Raw genomic sequence first — 15,584 nt, forward strand, 5'->3', positions numbered from 1 at the left:
GGCTTGCCATATAAAGTAAAGACAAGATAAAGATATAAGAGAAAGGGAAGCTGGAAATTAATATTAAAATGTTAAAAATTAATTCTGAAGCAACTACAGACTATACGTTAAGTTCAGTATTCTTCTAAGAGAGATCATTTGGTACAGTATACACAGTTCTGGACTTGGAGTTAGGAAGGACCTGAGTTTGAGTCCCCCCAGAATACCTGATTTAGAACTTGATAATTAAAATGTTCTGGTGTCAATCCCAAGTTCACAGCATTAGTACCATTTACTAGTATCCCTGGGAGGAGGAAAACATAGAATTATTTAAAGTCTGACACTTTTCAGCTGTGTGTGTATGACCATGATCAAGTCAGTTAACCAATCTCAGGTTCAGTTTCCTCTATCTGTAAAATGGAGGGAGTATCAGCCATCTCTCTATCCCAGGACTGTTGTAAAGATCAAATGAGAACCTATGGCCAACACTAAATACCAAATAAATAATGCTAGCTATTTATTATTATATTATTACAGAGATATCCTGGGAAATCAGGATTGTAATTTGCCTTTTCTTTCAGAAGGAATACAAAGTGGTAAATAAACAAACTCCCCCTCCCAACTCCACATACAATAGAGCAAGGACTTGCAACTTAAATTTTACTTCTAGAAGGTTTCTAAGCTCCAATGTCTAGTGTCAGGAAGAGGAGGAGAATCCAGGTGACTTGTGGGCAAAGGAAACCTGCTTCAACATTTTCTTAGCATTTATTCATTTCACACCTGAAGCCCTATGTCATCCAGGGTGACTACTTTTGGATGTCTTCTCTACAAGTTAAGAACTACTACACAAAGAAAAAGTCATAAATGCCAAATGATTCTGATGCTACATAGAATGTTAGCTTCTAGGAATAAGCCTCACATTTACAAAAAAGGAAATTCGTTTCAGGATTCTTTGTGACCCAAGTTGAGCTAAGAATCCTGAAATGAATTTCCATTTTTTTAAGTGTGAGGCTTATTCCTAGAAGCTAACTTTCTACATAGCATCAGAAATTCTTCTAAAGCATGGGCAAATGTAGCCTTTCCTTTTTAAAAAATACCTTATCTTCTGTATTATAATCAATACTGTGTATTGGTTCCAAGGCAGAAGATTGGTAAGGGCTAGGCAATGGAGGTTAAGTGACTTGCTCAGGGTCACACAGCTGGGAAGTGTCTGAGGCCAAATTGGAACCCAGGACCTCCTATCTCTAGGCCTGGCTCTCAATCCACTGAGCCACCCAGCTGCCCCTTAGTCTTTCTAATAGTGGATTCCATTTTGGGGAAAAATACCTTCATTCAGTTCACTCTATTGTCAGTCCATTAAACTAGCTGCTGTTATCCTAAGAAATTAGCTGGGAATTAGATAATCACAGGAAGGTGTGCCAAGTGGATCTTATCCTCTCCCTGTCCTGAGTTGCTGACCTGGTCCGTCAACATTCTTCAAATGCCAGTGTAGCATCTGTGAAAAGAAAGGGGGCAGGACCCATCTGGGCCTTTTTGGACAGACACGGGGCTGGAGAGCAGATGTGAGGGAGAGAAAGATGCCTATAGAATAGAGCAGGGGTCCCCAAACTATAGCCCCCTGAGGCCATGTATCCAGCCTCCACTGCACTTCCGGAAGTGGCACCTCTTTCATTTGTGGTCAGTGAGAGGAGCACCGTATATGGTGGTGCCTCAAAGTGCAGCATCACTCACATACAGTACTACTTTCGGTGACATAAACCTTTGTGCAGAGCCTTAGAATGAGGCGCTGCACAAAGGATTATGTGGCTACACAATGGAAGACATCAGCTTGGTGAGCTGTGATCTGAGGGAGGGGATTCCGCACTGTGTATACTACTGCCTGGTTAGGGTTAGGGCTAGGTTTTTATAGTCTGGCCCTCCAATGGTCTGAGGGACAGTGAACTGGCCACTTTTCAATTTATAAATTTTATGAAAAATAATAACTAGTAGATATATTAATTTTAATTATAACAAAGGTAAAAACAAAGACTAGAAGTGTTTAACTGTTAGTCAATTTTACCCAAAGTTGCGATTTTACTGGATCCTATGAAATATAGAGGAGGGGCAGACTTAACATAACTCTAGAACAAAAGCTTGACTTTAGGTTCTTACAATATCAGGAACCCACCCCCACAATAAACACTTAACAGCATGATGCAAAATATTCTTAATAAATGGAAGGCACTGGAAAGAAGCAGGTAAATAAAAAATCAATCACTAAGTATTACTGGTATTTGAGAAAGAGAGAAAAACCCAAAACAAACCAAGAAAAATGCAATAGTTCCTAAAATATCTTTGTAGGAAAGATGGAAAGGAAACAGTTTAAGAAATTTTAAACTAAAGACTCACCGGAATGCCTGATTCAGAACTTCATAATTAAAACGGTGTGGTGCCAATCCTATGACCACAGCATTGGGATTGTTTACTGCTATCCCTAGGAAGGGGGAAAATAGAATTGTTGAAACTAGCACTGAAAAATGAATGATATATTTTCTCCTTTTATGCTCCCTTTGTTTCAAACATGTATAAACTCATTTTAGCCATATGATGACCTAAAGTGAAATGGATTTAAGAAGTACAGATCCTGAGCTGAGTCAAATGTCTAAAAACACAAATCAAACTGCCTCTGCTAAATGGACAAAGGATATAAACAGGCAGTTTTCAGACGACAAAATCAAAGTTATCTAGAGTCATATAAAAAAATGCTCTAAATCACTCTTGATTAGAGAAACCCAAATTAAAACAACTCTGAGGTACCTCACAGATTGCCCAACATGACAGAAAAGGAAAATGATAACTGTCGGAGGGGATGTGAGAAAATTGGGACATTAATATACTTGTTGGTGGAGTAGTGATCTGATCCAACCATTCTGGAAAGTAATTTGGAACTATGCCCAAAGGGTTCTAAAACTACATACCTTTTGATCCAGAAGTACTGCTACTAGGACTGTACCCCAAAGAGATAAAGAAAAGAAGGGAAGATAGGAAGGAGGGAGAGCTAGAAGTCAAAATTTTTAAAAATGAATATTAAAAACTTTTTACATGACACTAGAGAAAAATAAAATATTATTAAAAATAAGTACAGATCCTTTATTTGATCCTCTACTTTGTTTATTTACTTCATTTATTTTCTGATGCTATATTTTAGAAACACAAGAATCCCTTATTGTATTTTTAATGGCAAGAAAGGAAAGGGAATTAAAAAAAGTGACTAAAAAGCACAATAAACTCATTTTCCTGCTCTTGCAAAAAGACAGAATCCAGGAACACAAAACTAGAAGTAACAATCTACTGCTATGAAACGAGTAATTTCTAACTCCAAAAAACTTGATTGATTATAAACAGGAGTCAACACTTAGTTACCAGATCAATAGCAACTGATGAGAAACTGAAAATTTAACAGGCAAGATAAATTAGACTCTCTAATTGATATAGTTAAGGCTACTCCATTCTCAGTAAACATGCTATATATAGCTTGCACACAAAATGTTCTGCATAACTCCATGCAGTTCTGGTTTTTAAAAAGTTCTATTTTGAATTAACCTTCTATCTGAGATTTCCACATTCAGTCTACTTCAGTTCTACCTATATAATACTTCCAAGACTAATCTTCCTCATACAGAAACTTAGTTCCATCTCTCGTCTGCTCTAAAACCTTGGAGTCCCTCCTTCCACATTATCTACTAAAAAAAAAAAAAGGTAAAACATGCCAACACCTTGGTCCTCACAATCTGGCTCTAACTTGCTTTTTCTACCTTTTTCTTTTACTACACAAAGACTAGGACAAGACTGAAAAGACTGAAGAAGCAAAAATATTTTCATTCATATATTAAATGCTTCAATGAAGCAAAACTGCTCGCCATTTTCTCTTACTTCTGCCCAAACAAATGATGGAATGTCAATTAAAATCAGTAGATACCTACAGTATTCATAAAAGACCCTGGGCACACACACACAACACTTGCCCCAAGAAGCTTAATTTTGCCTACTGAAATCTAATCCATTCATCAGGATCAGCTAAAAACCGCTTCCTCCATGAAACTTTCCCAGAAGTGATCTCCTAGTCTTTCTCTTTCTGTATCTCATAATAATGGTTCTGTAACTTTCACATGCACATAATAATATGCTTTACTTTGTATTATATGATGTCTCACATAAATGGAGTTTCAAAATATTTTTTCCAAAACATATCTTGCCCCTACACATCCTAGAAACATTCTTTGTAATCAAGAAAAAGTCAAGAAATAAGCAATATAGTGATTGGGTCTGCCATATTGATGATGGTAGCCATCATCATATGACTTCTTGATTCAATACTGATCACTGCATTTATTCTTAGTTCAGTTCTGAAGTTATCTTTATTTGTTACCATGAATATTGTTCTTGTGGTTCTACTTACTTAATAATAATCAATTCATATACATCTTCCAATCACAAAGAATTAAACACCTCTTCCTGCTGAGGGCAATACTAGCCCCAGGTTTGCAACCTTAATGTTATCAATCCCTCATTCTTCTATATTCTTCTATATCTTTAACACACACAAAATTAAAAATATTACAAATTTTAAAGTATTACATATTATACATATAAAATATATATATGCATACATATATTTGCCAAATCTTATAGATTCTTATACACATTTATCACATCTCAAGTCAATACACATTAATTAAGCACTTATTACATGCCAGTGTATGGGGGAGGGAGAATATTTTGAACTCAAAATTTATAAAAAATTAATGTTAAAATAAAAAGATGTTTGCATTTATTCTGTATATGCTTATTTCTTACATATACACATTTTCTCCAAGAGACTATCAGTGTTTCCGGAGTAGAGATGGTTTCATTTTCTTTGGTATCTCCTGTACCCAGCAGAGGGCCTAGTATATAGTGGACACTTAATAAATGCTTGTTGATTAATTAACAAATGTCTAGACTTAGAAATTTATTCATATTCCTTATTGGTCATTTTTATTTTATTCTATGTGCATTTTTTCTATTCATTCAATAAAATTATTATGAACTCTGTTTAAAGAATATAAATGATGTATTCTATCCTGTCTTATTCCTACTCTGATACCTCATCATGATGATTTCTCAAAAGTTATGCTAAAAATGTATGAGCTCTGGGTGAACTTATCAAAATGGAAAGATTCTGAAATCTAGGTCAAATATATGCCTATCATTTCTACATCAGCATGATAAAGTTTAGAGAGGCTGACCAACAGAAGTTTGACCATCAGTGGTCACAGCAATTCATGAAGGCAAAAAGGTGAGGGAAGAAAATAAACCCTGATGACAATCATGAACCCCTTGCTGATGACATATTCCACATGATTGCTTTCACCCTGTTACACGAACACACACACACACACACACACCACATCCCTTCTCCTAATATGCTGTAAGGCCTTTGTGAGCAGGAGCTCCGATGAGGTCTTATTTCCCTCTGTTCTTTGGCTCTGGTGAGTTCTTCTGCCATAGCCACTCTCCAGCTCTTGGAAGCTCCAAAAAGGCTAGGATCTGCTTCCAAGGAGGGACCCTCCCACCCTGTCCATGAACCACAGACCCCTGATGGCTGGAAACTTGTCCCTCAGGGTTCAGCTTGCAGGAAGTGCTTGAGAGGGTTTATGAAGGAGTTCTTTTCTTGGCACTAGAATTTTAAAACTACCTCTCAGGTTACTGACTCACTCACTGCAAGGCTGGGCATCTAGTATTTTTGGAGGAAAAAATACTATTCACTTCCATAAAGCCTTGAGATGACAAAGCAGAGAAAGAGGAGAAGAGAGTAAAAGGAAGGAGGTTGCAGTGCTGAGAGGGAAACCCTTGAGCTATGGAAGGGGAGGACATCCCTATGGCTACATTTTTATTTTTCACTGTGTAGAATCCTAAGAAGCCACAGAAAAGTGTGCCATGGGGCAACAGGATCCACCCCTCAGAGATCCATCACCAGCCGGCTGAGAGGAATAAAATTTTCAGTGTCAGCAATTTAGGAAGGAATTGGGGAAGGAATACTGAGGGAATTGGGGAATTGAGGGAACCATACTGACTCTGTCTTATGACTCAATTCTGGAGCTAGTTTAGCTCCCTTTCTATTCAGTTATGGATCTAGTCTAACTTGTCTTGAGAGAAAACTTTACTCAATTGTGGTAATTGGGAGAAAACCTTATTGTATTGTCTGAACTTATTCCTTCATGACTGGGAAGCTGGACCACCATATCTGCTGTTTAGGGACCCAAGGTCCTGGGCTGTGCTGACCAGAAATTCAGTCAGATCCAAAGGGTGATGAGAAGAGTTTTTTTAAAAATTGTACATCTCAAGCAACATGTAGGTTTTATATGAAAACTGGCCCCATACTGATCAGTTATTGTTTCTATGCTCCTTTGGTTGTTTACAGACACTTAGGGTGAGTGGGACACTTCTTTTAATGAATTCAAGGAATTGCATCTGTTCACCTTTACCCTCTTAACTTGGAAAGTCTCTAATCTTTCCTACAATTAGAAATCAGATTATTTAATGTTGTATCCTGATGAATTGTTTTCTTTTAATTAATTGACCTGTAATTTTGGGGGACTCACACTCCTGTTAAAATTAATTGTGGTTAAGACTGAAATACAGGGATTTAATTTCTAAATCCCAAAATGAATTACTAAAGTAAATGGAATTTATGGTAGTTTATTTACAATAGAGGGAAGATATTAAGGAATGAGAGAGATAGGGGAAACTCTGGCTTCCTCTGAGCCAATTAGAAATACTAAGGCCCTAATCAGGGAAAAGAGTCTCAAGAGGTTAGACCTCTGAGAAAGGCAGGGTCACTAAATCAGCCTTTCACTCACCAACGGTGACTAAAATGGAAAAGCAGTCTGAGGTCTCCTGCATGAGTTCCTCCAGGGGTCCAGTTCCTCCAGTCCAACTCCAAGTCAGAGAATCCTCTATCCAACTTGAATCTCAAATCAAATATCCCTCCTTCTTCTGGCCTCTTATCCTCTTTTTAAAGATCTTTTTCTCTTGTGTCACCTCCCCTAAGTTTCACATCTACCAATCACAGCAGAAGTTTTTCTCCAGGACTGCCCACTCTTTAGTTCACACCTTCTTTGGTTAGATGATATCTTTTTGGGTTACTTAACACCTTTTTGTAGTTAAAATGGGTAGATCTACTTAAAATACTGAGTTACCACAGTTTTTGTAGATTAAAATCTAAAAATAGATTTTGGATTACAATTAAATCTTCCCAATAAAGGAAGAGCTAAGTACCTTCATTGTTACAATCAGGGGATTACAATTTAATCTTCCCAATAAAGGAAGAGCTAAGTATCTTCATTGTTACAATCAGGAGATAGCTAAATCCAGTCTTCACACTCCTTGGATGGAGAAATGAAGGTTGAAGGCAGTGAGGCAAGGGCTGATGAAAATGACTTCCCTCACTACTCCCTCCTGTAGTCCCTAAATTACTTGAGGGAGACAAAATAGAGATCTCTTCCTGGGTGAAGGCTTGTCCTTTGATGGCCGTGCCAGCTCTCAAGAGCGGCAGGGAAGTCTTCTCTACCAGGAGGGGTATGTGGGACCTCAATCCAGATATGTTCTGTTTTGGGGCACTCACAAGCCTCTCCCTCATGTCTTCTTGAAAACTAGCAACAAGATGGAGTCTGCCAATGGGCTTACTCTCTAGATGCAAATAAATGAGATTGAATTCGCTATCTGACTGCTTATTTAATTGTTGATTGGGGTAAAGGGTAGAGGTTAGAGGGGTTGTGGGTTGCCCTAAATCTCTTTCTAAATAAAACTAATTACTGAAGTACTAGCTTTAAGGTGGGGAAAAAGGGAGAGCACAGCTCACCAATTTTGAGTCCAGTATCTCAATAGTTCATGGAATGAAAGTCTTTGAAGAAATTATCTTAAAAGTTTGTTCTAGGTGTAGGATCAAATATGAATATGTTTCAAAACCAGCTCCATATTGGAATAAAAATTCCTGACTTTCATCAGATAAAATAAAAAAGTGAAATAAATAATAATCCTAATAAAAAGGAAAAATATTTTCTTGCCTTTCAAGTGAACCTAGAGGTGTAAATACACGGATATATTTCCTACTAATACAGAGATATATCTGTTTAAAAATATGCCCATTCCAAATTATCCTATTAAAAACTGCCCACATTTTGTGACTGGAGTTTTTCACAATTTTTTTCTGTATAGTATTGTTTTGCCTCGTACATGTTACATATAAAAGGAAATAAGGAAGCAAGATCATGAATATATAAAGTTCCATATCCAATACAAAATTGCCTAAAAAAAAAACAAAGGAGATACCCTAAAGGGGATGAAAGGACAAACACACTAAAATCCTATGAAAGGATGGTGTGGGGGTGTGGGATGGGGGTGGGAAATGGCAAAGAGACTATAATCTAGGTATTGAATCAACACTAAAAGTTTATAAAAACAGATTAGTCTGAGCCATTATGAGTAACAAGAGTGATTAAAATGTCAATTGCTTAGAAGAAATTGAATCTCTCTTTTTGTAGCAAACACAAAAGAAAAGATTTCTAAATTTCCCATACCTTTAAATTCTGCTAGTGCCCGGTCATCAACCAGCAACATGGGTCTAACTTCATACTCCAGCACTAGGTTTCTGGCTGCTGTCAGAGAAGTGAATATCTCATGCTCATATATGTCAAAATTCAATCTTCTCAGTCTCTCTAACAAGTCCTCCTTGCTCTCTTTTGTTGTATTTGTCACAAACTTAATGGTGACAGGAGCAGTACGTAACCTAAAGAAAGGAAAATGCAAGTGTTAATGGAGCATTTTCCTAAAAAAGAAAAAATACAGTCTAACAAATAACATTGTCCTGGGTTCTTTTAATAAGTATTTAGTTTGGAACAACCTCCAGGAAGTGATGCAGAGCGAGAGGAGCAGAACCAGGAGAACATTGTACACAGAGACTAATACACTGTGGTATAATCGAACGTAATGGACTTCTCCATTAGGGGCGGTGTAATGTCCCTGAACAACTTTCAGGGATCCAGGAGAAAAAAAACACCATTCATAAGCAAAGGATAAACTATGGGAGTGGAAACACCGAGAAAAAGCAACTGCCTGAATACAGAGGTTGAGGGGACATGACAGAGGATAGACTTTAAATGAACACTCTAATGCAAATACTATCAACAAAGCAATGGGTTCAAATCAAGAAAACATCTAATGCCCAGTGGACTTACGCGTCGGCTATGGGGGGTGGGGGGGAGGAAAAGAAAATGATCTATGTCTTTAACGAATAATGCTTGGAAATGATCAAATAAAATATATTTTAAAAAAAAAATAAGTATTTAGTTATTCATATAACAAACCTCAAGGTAACATGTTTCTAGAACCAAAAGGTTCATTTCTTTATCTTAAGGAAATTGTCTAAAAAGTTAACCCATTTTCTATTTCAGTCTTCAACTTCAAGGACAAGTAAAGTCATATCATAGAAAGCTATATCCATCCTTCATTTCTTTAGTTGTGTTCTCATATTTACCTGAATAACATCTTACTTACTGAAGGGCTTAATTTAAAACAAAAGCAAAAACAAGGTTGACAACAATTACATTTAAAATTCTGGAAGGATAATCAGAATCAGAGGCATAAGGAAAGTTCCTTTACAATTATCTGGCTTAGTCCCATATTTTATAGGTAAAGAAATTAAGGCTTAGAGTGGGTAAGTGACTTGATCAAGGTCATAAAACTAATGAAGGGAAGAACGTGGACTAGAACCCAAGTCTTCTGCTTCCTACAATTGGACTTTTGCTGTTAAAACTTAAAAATATGAGGTTTTTCTCCCCACTTACTATTAATTTTCCTTAAGCATTGTGGCCAGTTTAACAACAATATCAGCAGCACAACAATAACAAAAACAGCTAATATCAATATTGTGCTTTTAAGTTTCCAAAGCATTTAATATATACTATCTCATTTGTCATCACGACTAAAAAGCTATGACCTGAGCAGTTTCAGTAAAACATTCCATTTTTAGAAACCAAAATAAGTTTGCTGTCTAAGTAACACTTTAATCTTGTTGATATAATGCCATAATCCGCACTGTCCTTTGTGAATTTCAAAACTACTCAACCCTGTTCAAACCATTCTTTAGAGGATAGGATTTGGCTATTTCCTGATCAATAACAACAGAGATACTTGGAATGACAGAATCAGGTCTTGGAAACTACAATCTCCACCCTACTCAGGGTAACAAGATTTAGGAAGGGCTGCAGCAAAGCTCAAGATTTAATTATTTGAGAATATGACCTTCAACAGACATGTGCAAAGGGGACAGACCTCTGGGAGGTCCTGGGTTAAGCTAGAGCCACCATTGGCACAGGGGAGACACAGGAAGTGAGGTAGAGGACAGCTGAGGAGTTTGGGGACTTCCTGTGTGGAGGAAAGGAGGTTGTTGGAGCCTGGTGCTTGGAGTGGAGGCCCTCAGACTGTTTCTCCATTTTGATCACGTGAGTGATAGGGACTGATCTCTTTTCTTTACCTTAGCAATCCAGGGCCTTGGGCCTTTGGCCCAGCCTAAGCAGAGTGGGTATTTAAGCCCTATCCCCTTCTCTCCCTTTTCCCCCTCTCTCTCTTTCCCTCTAATACTTTTCTTCCTCCTGTTTGTAATTAAAACTCCATAAAAGGTTGACTGCTGACTTGAGTTTTCATTTAGGAATTACATAGCTGAATTCCTTGGCGACCTTAAATTAATATATATCAGTCTTTTAAAGTGATTTTCATATCACACCTTAAGACAGTAGGGTAAGAATCTAAGCTTTTTCACAGCCTAAGTTTGAGAATCAAAATGATTTTCTAGATCCTGTTAAAAAGAAAAAATTTAAATAGATATTTAAAATAATTATACATTTAGATATAATTCATTCACACATATATCATGCAGCTTTTAAGTATCAAAGACTTAAAATATTAGAGATAGGGAAGAGACAGACTTGGAAATAGAATGAGAGGGAAGGAGGGAAGTGAGAGAATTTACCCCATAACGACACTACACCAAGTTTATTTTATTAAATAATTCACTCTTTCTTGGAATTATAATTGTCCATGTAGCAGGTTTTCTGCAAAACACATTAACTTTGGTACTTTTCCTTTTCAAAAAAATTGATTACTTTAACAAAACTATTATCCTAAAAAGGAACATGTGTAAGTACTGAAATAGTCACATCATTTTTAATGAGTTTTCACTTTTATTTTTACTACTCCCCCACCTTCTCTTTGCCTATTTGTTACTATAGAAACAAAAACTGGCAATGTAGCTATTGTGGATTTTTCTCTTTGGAATGGAAATGTGCCAGTACTAGTATCAGAGCGATGTACAGATCCCTGCACTTCTGGGACCAAAGACTCAGAGCATACACACCTATTTAGAAGAGTCATTATTTAGTCAAATAACATTAACACAATTTTCTTTCCCTCTCATCTACAACCCTAAAAATTAAACCCAGTTTAAAAATAAACAAAGGTTTTATTCAGAGGCAAAAAGCCTATGAATTAGAAGAACTTGTTTTCATTACAGAGTCAGTAGGCTGTGTCCACAACTGTAAGATCCATCTCTTCTACTATTTCTCCTCATGGTTTTGAACAAAATTGTTTGTTCCCAATCCTCCATCTGTAAAATGGAAAAGCTAATACTCAGCTTACCTTGACCTAACCCTTCCTCTGAATTTCTATATCAAAGACTATATCAAAGAATGAAAATGTTACTTTAATAGTGATTCCCAAACTTTTTGAATTATGAATAACCCTTTTTAATTTCTTTTATAAATTCTCAGATTATCCATTGATTAACAAGACATGTCAAGAAGCTACTATGAATCCAAGCAACACTTTGAAATGAATTTGTATTTCATTAAGTATAACAGTAATCTAGATATAATTGAAAAATATCATGTATATTAGCATACACTTATATACCATATATAAAATTTTGACCCTAAGCTAAATATTTTATGGGATATATATCTATACATATATATGTACCTATATATACACACACAGACACACTGTCCATCTGACCCTATACTGGGGAATAGGGAGTGAGGGAAAGAAGAAGGGAGGGAGGGAGAGAGGGAGAGAGGGAGAGAGGGAGGAGAGAGAGAGAGAGAGAGAGAGAGAGAGAGAGAGAGAGAGAGAGAGAGAGAGAGACAGAGAGACAGAGAGAGAGAGAGAGAGAGAGAAAGAGAGAGAGAGATAGAGAGAATGAATGTGTGTGTGTATATATATATATATATATATATATTATATATATATATATATATATATATATATATATATATATATATATATATATATATATATATATATATAAAGACAGTAAAGTAGAAATGACTCAAATACCACCTGTCCCTACTTGTGTAATCCTGGGCAAGTCACTTAATCTCTGAGCCTCACTTTCCTCATTAATAAAATGAGGAGGTTGGACTAAATGGCCTGAGATCCCTTCTAGCTCAAAATACTATCCTATTCAGTTTATGGTGCAAGAATCATTTATGGATGCCTCCTAACTTGCAGCTCATAGTCTGGGGCCCACAGGTCGCAAACCATTAACATTATACAACTGAGCACCTGATGACAATCTCGGAAGTGGGCTCATGGGATCGTCAGCTTAACTCTTAAATCCTCAATAAGGTTATAATCTTAAAGGAAAGGATCATGTGTTTATTTACACACAGTACTTATTTGTGAATTGGCTGAGCAACAAACTACCTCACAAGTACTATAAGCATCTTTTAAACTTAAAACATAAAAATAAAAACCCAACCAAAGCAGAATTAAGCATTAAGATCATATCAACTCACAATATCTGGCCTGGATTTGCCAAACTTTTTATTAACTGAACTCTGTGCCTGACCCTAAGCTAAATATTGTGGGAGATATAGGAGAAAAATAAGGCAGTCCCCACCCAAAGGCTCACCATTCAATTTATGCAAATTAGAGCCACAATTAGCATGTTTTTTATTTTCAACTTTACTTAAACATATTTAACATTTAAAATGGCAGTTGTTTGGCTAAAAATATAAAGAAAATAAAGTTCATTTCCAGCAAGCTTTTCTTATCAATTGGAATTTCTAGTCTTCAAGTTCAGTTATTTCTTTGTTGATGTTCTACATTTAAGAAAACTGATTTTTTTCTCCTGGAGAAGACAGTGAAGGGGAAAAATAATACTAATTAAATTCAACAGTCAAATCATAATAATCATTACACACACCCTCTGAGCAAGGTACTTTGCTGGTGCTGAAAAAACACACCATCCCATGATGCTTTAAGGTTTACAAGCATTTTCCTCACCACAACCCTGTGAGATAGATAGTGCTATAGATATTATCATCCCTATTTTGCAAATGAGGAAACTGAGGCTTTGAAAACATAAGTAATATAGCTAGTGCCTTGGCCATACTCTACTTAGAGGCATGTAAACTCAAGAGAAAGGTATTTAGAATGTCACAATTCAGGCATCACACAGTTAAATCCAAAGCAGTTGCCTTCTATAGGATAAGCTTATGAATTGCCATCTTCAGACCATCCATTTACATAATGATCTGCCTTAGCAAAATGGCCCTCACAAACATATTTGTCAGTTGAACCTGGAGGCCAGCTTGCCTCTTAAGAGCGTCCTGTGCGCCTGGTACAGCTGCATCTTCAATGTGAAGTGTGCCACTGAGATCTACCAAAACAGCTTTTAATGCATGGCGTACTGCCATCGTTCATTCCCTAGGAGAAAGAAAATGAAATTAAAAATACTATTTAGAAGACAATGGAAAATAAAAACTGATAAGTATGCAAACAATATCATTCATACAGAAAAAGATATTGTTCAGTGATAAGACCACTTTTACAGAGGAAAACAAGTTTTTGAAAAGCAAGAACTCAAGACAAATAGTAAAACTTCTTTTCAGACCTACTTTTTCCAACAAAACAAGGATTAAAAATAAAAGAGAACATGCAAAAATTAAAGTCAGAGTATTTGTAGGTATTTAAAAAATCTTTCACACAGGCTAAAAAATGCAACCACATATGTAGGAAACTATAGATCTAAGAGGAAAGGGAAAGTGCCAAGTGCTTATTAAATTCTGATGAGTTACATCATAATCAAAATGCTTTTTAAGATCATGTCCTGAAATGACATATTAACATTTTATCACTTTTTAGATGACATATTTAGGCCACTGCAAGAAAAAAATAGGCTACAAATATTGCATAAATCACATATTTCTTAATTTACTCTCTCTCTCTCTCTGCTTCTCTTTTTTAATGAGGGTATAGATTAGGACAGTTGGTCTTTTATTTAAACCAATCACTTTCTTATGCTTGAAGGGTAGGACTTGATTTGGGCAGATAATTTTATAGGCCATCTAAATCTTTCTTTATAGGGTATAACATGAAAAGATAAATTTGATGCTATGGAAACCAAAGTCAAATTTTTACTCTAAATTAAAAGGCAGATATAGACATATTTGTAAAAGCAACTTAGATCTTGTTTTTCTTCCATCTTTTCAGAAACTTCAGTAAATATGAAGAGGAAATTCTTATATAAAATATTTCAGATGGAGAACATGAGACAGAGAAACTTGGTGTCTATCAAGTTTTTAAAAACTACCCAAATAAAAAATCTAGATCATATCCTATAAAGTTATTACAAAACATTTTACCAAGTAACATAGCATGATGATGATATTTAAATCAATCCCCTTTCCTATTGTCTACCCCCATATAAAGAACATGGTTCTGTTATAATCATACAGCCATTTCAGGGGAAGGCAGAGCTAGGACCTCAGTTTTTATTTTATTTTATTTTTTAAATTTTATTTAGTCAATTTAGAATATTTTCCTTTGGTTACAAGAGTCATGTTCTTTCCTTCCCCTCCCCCTAAGCTCTCCCAGAGCTGGTGCACAATTCGACTGGGTTTTACATGTAGGACCTCAGTTTTTAAAAGAGAATTATTAGGAGCCAAAGGGGCAGAAACAGTGGAGAAGCCAAACTAAGAGTCTAAAGACTTAAGCTTAACTTCCAGTTATTCTACTAAGAGGTTGTGTGACCTTGGACAAGTTGCTGCCTTTCTGTTCCTCAGTTTCCTTACCAATAACATGATAGATTAGACTGGTTGTTTCTAAGAATGTCTTCCAGATCTAAAAAAATGATATAATTCTATGAATATGGTCATATAGTGATGACGGACTTCCTATAAGCATATTGGCAGGGAAAGGAGAAATGATACAATAAATGTCTTTGTTTACAATAATACAACTTTCATTTGACTACTAGAGTATCCACAACAAAATGGTAAATTATGTTTATGAAATTTACTCTTATCCACTAATATTTAGGTCAGGTCCTGTACTTATCATATTTACAAACTACCCACTACCCAAACCCACCAAACCTCAATCCAGTGGAAGAATATAAATATACCCTTCAGAATAGACTTACCCAACTACTTTCTCTCATGTAAATATTTGTCATTTACAAATGTCCTGGTACCCAGGATTATTTTCCCTAACTCCCAGGATCCCCTACAGAAGAACCATAAATA

General features: G+C 36.0%; 1 protein-coding gene across 1 annotated transcript in view; it reads right to left on the reverse strand.

The window, feature by feature from the left end:
• Window positions 1-15,584, reverse strand: part of LOC100014421 (haloacid dehalogenase-like hydrolase domain-containing protein 2) — a 72,702-nt gene that overhangs the window by 22,999 nt on the left and 34,119 nt on the right. The window contains exons 6-7 of the mRNA XM_016431383.2: window positions 8,580-8,788; window positions 2,368-2,452 (exon numbers count right to left, since the gene is read on the reverse strand). Coding sequence (XP_016286869.2) covers window positions 2,368-2,452; window positions 8,580-8,788 — 294 coding nt within the window. The remainder of the gene's footprint in view (window positions 1-2,367; window positions 2,453-8,579; window positions 8,789-15,584) is intronic.

The sequence above is a fragment of the Monodelphis domestica genome, chromosome 3, assembly GCF_027887165.1.
Source record: "Monodelphis domestica isolate mMonDom1 chromosome 3, mMonDom1.pri, whole genome shotgun sequence".
Classification (NCBI taxonomy): Eukaryota; Metazoa; Chordata; class Mammalia; order Didelphimorphia; family Didelphidae; genus Monodelphis; species Monodelphis domestica.